The sequence below is a fragment of the Leptonychotes weddellii genome, chromosome 16 (genome assembly GCF_054177405.1).
Source record: "Leptonychotes weddellii isolate Sample4059 chromosome 16, ASM5417740v2, whole genome shotgun sequence".
Lineage (NCBI taxonomy): Eukaryota > Metazoa > Chordata > Mammalia > Carnivora > Phocidae > Leptonychotes > Leptonychotes weddellii.
In genome coordinates, this window is record NC_138384.1 from 16,369,814 (window position 1) to 16,376,877 (window position 7,064).

Sequence of the window (7,064 nt, forward strand, 5' to 3'; positions counted from 1 at the left end):
ACAACAAAAGCACAGAGACAGAAGGAAGAATTGGGAGTTATACAGTTGTAAATTTCTTATATGTGAAATAATGTAATTTACTTAAAAAAACACTAAACTAAGAAGATTAAAAGAAGGGGTATAAATAATGAACCAATGGTGGAAATAAAAAAATACTCAAACCAAAAGTAGGCAGCAACATGGATGGACTTAGAAGGTATTACACTAAGAGAAGTAAGTTGGCAGAGAAAAACAAGTATCATTATGAGTTCACTTATCTAAAAAACAAAACAAACGAACAACAAAAAAGGACTCATAAATACATAAAACAAACTGGTGGTGCCAGAGGGGAGGGGGGTGAAGGGATGAGCAAAAGAGGTGAAGGGGTATTAAGATGTACAAACTTCCAGTCATAAAATAAATAAGTTACAGAGATAAAAAGTACAGCATAGGGGCGCCTGAGTGGCGCATTCAGTTAAGCCTCCAACTCTTGATTTCTGCTCAGGTCATGATCTCAGGGTCATGGGATCAACCGAGTAGGGCTCCATGCTCAGTGGGAGTCGGCTTGTTCCTCTCCCTCTGCTCCTCTGCTGCTCATGCTCTCCTCTCTCTCAAATAAATAAAATCTTTTTTAAAGAAGTACAGCATAGAAAATATAGTCAATAATATTGTAATAGCAGTGTATGGTGACAGATGGTAACTAGGCTTATCATGGTGAGCATGTATGGAATTGTGGAATCACAATGTTGTACACCTGAAACTAATATAACATTGCATATCAAATATACTTAAATAATAAACAATTTTTAAGAAGGCAGAAAAAAGAACATATGCAACAAATAGAAAAGAGAAGACAACTAGCAAGATGGACGATTTTAACCCAACCATCCCAATAATAACATGAAATGTAAGTGATCAAAACATACCAATTAAGAGATAGACACTGACAGAACAAATTAGATAAAAACGCAAAACCCAACATGTAGTCTATGAGAAACATGCTTTAAATATAAAGACATTGGGGCACCTGGGTGGCTCAGTTGGTTAAGCGTCTGCCTTCGGCCCAGGTCATGATCTCAGGGTCCTGGGATCCAGCTTAGCAAGGAGTCTGCTTCTCCCTCTTACTCTCCCTCTGTGCTCTCTCTCTCTCAGTGAATAAAATCTTAAAAAAATAATAAATATAAAAACATAAAGGGGTGCCTGGGTGGCTCAGTTGGTTAACTTTTTATCTCAGCTCAGATCTTGATCTCAGGGTAGTTAGTTCAAGCCCCTCGTTGGGCTCCATGCTGAGTGTGGAGCCTACTTAAAAATTAACAAATAAATAAATAAATACAAATAAGTTCTAGGTAAAAAGATAGGAAAAAATAAATCATGCAAACACTGATCGAAAGGTGGAGTAGCTATATTCACATCAGACAAAATAAACTTCAGAATAAGAAATACTGCTAGGGATAAAGAGGGACATTACATAATGATAAAGAGGTTAATTCACCAAGAAGACAATTCTAAGTGTGTGTTTCCTCCAACAACATAGCTTCAAAATACATAAAGCAATATCATAGATATGAAAAGAGAAATACACGAATCCACGATTACGCTGTGACTTCAAAGCACCTCTCTCAGTCATCAACAGAATACGCAGACAAATCATCAGCAAGATCTAGGGGCACCTGGCTGGCTCAGTCGGTAGAACATGAGACTCTTAATCTCAGAGTCACGAGTTCAAGCCCCATGGAGGGGGTGTGGGGGGGAAAAAGAAAATCAGCAAGATCTAGAAGGCCTGAAAATGGAATGTCCCAACATAGCTCTTGTCTAAGGAATTATGTGAATTCTGAGTGGGAAAGAAAAAAAATAGCATCTGCAATAGGGTTTACCTCCACACAGGAGAGCGGAACAGGCTAGAGGTGGGAGACAACCTTCTAAGCAGAAAAAACACTGCTTTGGCTCCTCAAGTTTCACAACAGAGTATCAACCCTACTATATCTCAGTTGGTATCAGAACACTGTTAGGAACCCTCCCTCAAGCTGCTGCCTGAGGCCTTTAAGACCAATTCCAACCTTCTTAGCAGGGCCTTATCACTATATCCCGCACCCCACCCCACCCCGACCCCAAAGTCCCACCCAAGGTCCTGTCCCACTGAATTACTTGCAGTTTCTAGAATCTGGAGTAGTCCAGGGTTTCCAGAGTCCATCAGACAAACATATTTTTGCTCACACTGAGCCCTCTGCTTCTAACACCCTTCTTCTACCACCGTTTCCCCAACAGCCTAGCTGCCATCTTTCTCCATATATCTCTTTGTGCCCATAAGATTTGTAATACATACTTCTGCCTTAGCAACCACCTCATTCTGTTGCATTTACTTAGCTTCAGTCTCCCAACTAGTTTGTGAGTTCCTCATCTATTTTAACAGCACGCAGGACAAGGCCTAGCATAGGTTCAGTACTCAGTCCCTGATCACAGAATAAAATATACCAGGGACATAAAATAGCTAAGAGAAAATACACAACAAACCCTACTGAAAGTCTTAAGACCTTAAGTGGTTCCTAATATTTTGTCAAAGTACTTGCTCTTTAAGTAACAGATGATGGAGAAAAAAATGATAAAAAGCAACTCTGACTACAATAATGGTTTTGAATTCTTTTGCATTTAATCAGTCACCATAGTATCTACATACATTCTCAAAAGGGCAGTCCATACCTGTGTGAGATGCATTGTTTATCTATCCCCACAGAATAGATTTGCAGACCTTCTTCAACAATGGGATGAAAATCAAGGAGCTCATAACTAAGCCGCTATCTCCAGCTCAGTAGCCTGGTATTTAGGGGAAAGAGTGTGCAACAAAATCTTACCAGATCACCCTCTCTGAACTGGCTATCCTTCTGCCTTTAATTTTTATCCAATTGATAAGAGAAATCGGCATGTGAAGATCACACACAGTATCAGATTCTCAGTCTCTTTCTCATACAGTTTCTAAAATCACCATTGAAGAGGCGCCTGGGCGGCTCAGTCGTTAAGCGTCTGCCTTTGGCTCAGGTCATGATCCTAGATTCCTGTGATCGAGCCCCACACTGGGCTCTCTGCTCAGCGGGAAGCCTGCTTCTCCCTCTCCCACTCCCCCTGCTTGTGTTCCCTCTCTCGCTGTCTCTCTCTCTCTGTCAAATAAATAAATTAAAAATCTTAAAAAAAAAAAATTTACTTTAAAATGTAAAAAAATTAAAAAATCACTATTGAAGACAATTTCCAAATTCAGCATACCCTCTAAGTTTCTGTTGTGAAAAACTAACATTAAACCCTGCCTGTAAGGACACAATGCAGCTTTCTAGCAGGTTTTCATCCTATTTTACAGGCTCCTGCACCAGATAATAAAGGAATTCATCAGACCACTAACATTGCCTCATGAAAATTTAACCATGAAACTATCATATGGAATTTTCAGGGGGAAAAAAAAAGGATGAATCTTTCAAAGTTCAATTACAAAGAATACTTTACAACCTGGATTTAAAAACTCTTTTATAGGGGCACCGGGTGGCACACCTGGTTAAACGTATGACTCCTGGTGTCTGCTCAGGTCATGATCCCAGGGTCGTGAGATGGAGCCTCATGTTGGGCTCTGTGCTTAGCGCAGAGCGTGCTTAAGACTCTGTCTCCCTCTGGCCCTCCTCCCATGCCCATGCTCTCTCTCTCTGTCTCTCAAAATAAGTAAATCTTTATTTTTTTTTTTTAAGATTTCACTTATTTATGTGTCAGAGAGAGAGAGAGAGTGCGCGAGCACAAGCAGGGGGAGCTGCAGGCAGAAGAAGCAGGCTCCCCGCTGAGCAGGGAGCCCAATGTGGGGCTCAACCCAGGACCCTGGGATCATGACCCAAGCAGAAGGCAGACACCCAACAAACTGAGCCACACAGGCATCCCAAATAAATAATCTTTTAAAAAAATAAAATGGCAACTGGGTGGCTCAGACATTAAGCATCTGCCTTTGGCTCAGGTCATGATCTCAGGGTCCTGGGATTGAGCCCAGCATCGGGCTCCCTGCTCAGTGGGAAACCTGCTTCTCCCTCTCCCACTCCCCCCTGCTTGTGTTCCCTCTCTCGCTGTGTCTTTCTCTGTCAAATAAATAAATAAAATCTTTAAAAATAAATAAAAAAAAAATGAAATGAGAACTCCTGGGGCACCTGGGTGGCTCAGTCGTTGAGCCTCTGCCTTCGGCTCAGGTCATGATCCCAGAGTCCTGGGATCGAGCCCCCACATCAGGCTCCCTGCTCGGCAGGAAGCCTGCTTCTCCCTCTCCCACTCCCCCTGCTTGTGTTCCTTTTCTCACTGTCTCACTGTGTCTCTGTCAAAATAAATAAATAAAATCTTAAAAAAAAAAGAGAACTCTTTTATAATTAATGACCACAGGGGAAAAGATTGTTGAGAAAAAATACTAAAATCTCTACTGTGGTGAGAACATAGAGGACTCTTTCTTTTCTATACTTCTCTGAGTCTTATATATTTTCCACAATTAATAGGTGTTAACTTTTTTAATGCTTAACTCTCCTTCTCTCCCTCTCTCTCTATATATATATAGTATCCCTATATCAAATGAAAAACTTACGTAACTCTACATTTATGTTTTTGCCTAAGATACCAGGAAACTCAATATCAAATTCAGCACCTAATCACAGTGAATAAATACCCTCACTTTCAACAGTATGTGATATCTAGTCTTTTCCATTGACTTTGGTTTTCAATTTCTTTTTAACAACCTCATTGAAGTATCTTTAATTATAAACCACCACAATTACTCTTCAGAAAAAGAAACAATTTAATATACAATTTTATATAATATAGTGTTACATAACTGTTAATTATATGTGAGCCATTTTTCATTAATAGTATCCTGTTCGTATCTTGCACAAATAACTGAAACTTTTTACAAATCGCAAAGATCCAAGATCTAATAGAAAACAGAGCAATAATATTCACCTGCAAGGAAATAAGCAAACATCACACTTTCATAAGCTGCCTCATCATAAATGGTCAGGTACTGAGAAGAAAATGGAAGTCTTCACAGCAAGGCCTAATTCCATTTGTCTGTCTTGGCCATTTAACCTCTGCAACAAAGAGTAAGAGGCAGCTTATCAAAAAATGAACCTAATAAGCAACAGGATGATATTTCCCTTTGTAAAATTTAAGTTTTACATGCCTGGCAGGGGCAGCACTCAATTACTGAGAAGTTCTGTCACACCCACAGTGGAGTGTAACTGAAGCAACCAGCCCACACGTGTCAGAGAACTAACCCGGTCATCTCAAATCATGCATGTCTAGACAGCTGCTGCTCCCCAAGTCCCAGGTCCTGTAAGCCCTGTTTGTGTCACTTTTGTAAAAATATATCCACACCCTGGAGACTATAGCAGGAAACACGCACGACAGAGGTCAGGAAATTTCCTGTACCAAGAAGGGCCAAGGAGATCAGTCACATAACTGGTATTTACTTTTAGTCTGCAATAAAAAAATATGTCCATAGCCAGACAGGGAAGAAGGAAGATAAGAAAAAAATCGTTTGTGGTTTTCTGCGTATTTGTCAGGAGAGGGAAATCAAATATAAGAACTTGAATGGCAGTCTGAGAACAAAGTTGGGAAGCAAAAGCCATTAGTACACAAGGGCACCTTAGCAATGTAGGCAGACTGGGCAGTTTCCTCCTAAAGGGCTTCACAGCAAGCAAAGAGAGACAAAAATGAGCTCAGGAAGCACTCACAGACTTTCAAAAAGTCTGCTCCTCCCAGATCTTCAAATCAGAGAGCAGCTCTCAGAGAAGCACCAGATGGCTGAGCATTCGGCTACCACGATGCTAGATTTGCTGGCAGTGCTTTTTTCCCCCTATCAAGGGCAGAGACCGAATTCTTTTGAACTGTGTCACCAAGCACACAGCCCAGTGCACACAAGAGGTACTCAAAAACATCTGTTAAATATTGATTCCAATTTATACTGACCATTACACAATGTGGTACCCAGACTGTTTGCTCAGTGCTTAGTGAAGAATTCTCAGAATGTTTTACAAGTATCTCCTTCCATTTATAACATGAGATGATCAAACAAGGTGACAGGACATGAAGACACGAGAGAGAGCCATCACAGCAGGAGCACCCGGTTCCCTCGCACCAACAGGCCAGCCCTGCAAGCTCGGGAGGGCCCTAGACAATCTCGCAGCATCCCAGGAAGCTCTGATCCTGCGGTACAAAGTCTTGCATTTGCAGTTTCTCACAGCCCAGGTTCTCCTTCGCATCACACTCAGCGTCCGGTATCTCCCCGTCTCTCACACAGTCAGCATCGCACTCAGAGACTCTATCACCACAGTGTCCCTCACACTCTCAGCCTCTCCCACACTTGTGGAGTCACCCTCACACTCAGGCTCTCACACCCTCAGGGTTTCTCTCTCTCTCTCCCTCTCTCTCTCTCCCTCACACACACACACACACACACACACACACACACACTCCCTCCCTCTCTGTCTGTCTCTGTCTCTCTCTCTCTCTCTCCCCCCTTCTGGTCTGGGGCGCCTGTCTCTCACGCACACCCAGAGTCTCCTTCACACCAAGGTCTCTCCCATACTATCAGCGTCATCTTCTCACTCAGGGTGTTTCTTGCGCGCACACACAGTCACGCTCAGACTCAGGGGGTCTCTCACACTCACACACGTAGTCTTCCTCACACGCTGGGTCTTCCACTCAGGGTTCCCCCCACTCCGGAGCCACCCTCACGCTCGCAGTCCCTCTTACACGCACAGCGTCACCCCTCCGGCACGCTCTCGCCGCCGCGTCTCTCACGTGCCGCCCGCCCGCCCGCCCCGCGCACGGGTTGGCGGGCCCGCACCCCGCACGCTGCGGCGGCGGCGGCCGCGCGGAAAGTTCGGCCTCCAGGACGCGGCCCCGGCCCCGGCCCGGCCCCGGCCCCGCTTCCCCCGCGCGCCCGCCCGCGGCCCGTTACCTCGCAGTAGCCAGGCGCCCACAGGATGCTCGGTAGCTCGACCGCTTGGGCCGCCGCGGCCGCTCAGGCCCCGCCCCCGCCACGTCACGCGCCGCCGGATCGCGACAGCGCGCGCCGCGTC

At 44.1% G+C, this 7,064-nt stretch overlaps 1 protein-coding gene across 4 annotated transcripts in view; it reads right to left on the reverse strand.

The window, feature by feature from the left end:
* SLC7A6 (solute carrier family 7 member 6) overlaps positions 1-7,064 on the reverse strand; it is a 36,196-nt gene extending 29,132 nt beyond the window's left edge. The window contains exons 1-3 of one of the 4 annotated variants that reach the window (XM_081807427.1): positions 6,944-6,973; positions 4,942-5,069; positions 2,677-2,790 (exon numbers count right to left, since the gene is read on the reverse strand). In XM_081807427.1, coding sequence (XP_081663553.1) covers positions 2,677-2,691 — 15 coding nt within the window. In that variant the 5' untranslated portion in view covers positions 2,692-2,790; positions 4,942-5,069; positions 6,944-6,973. Of the gene's footprint in view, positions 1-2,676; positions 2,791-4,941; positions 5,070-6,943 lie in introns of all 4 variants that reach the window. The other 3 variants (XM_081807424.1, XM_081807425.1, XM_081807426.1) reach the window with 3 other exon arrangements.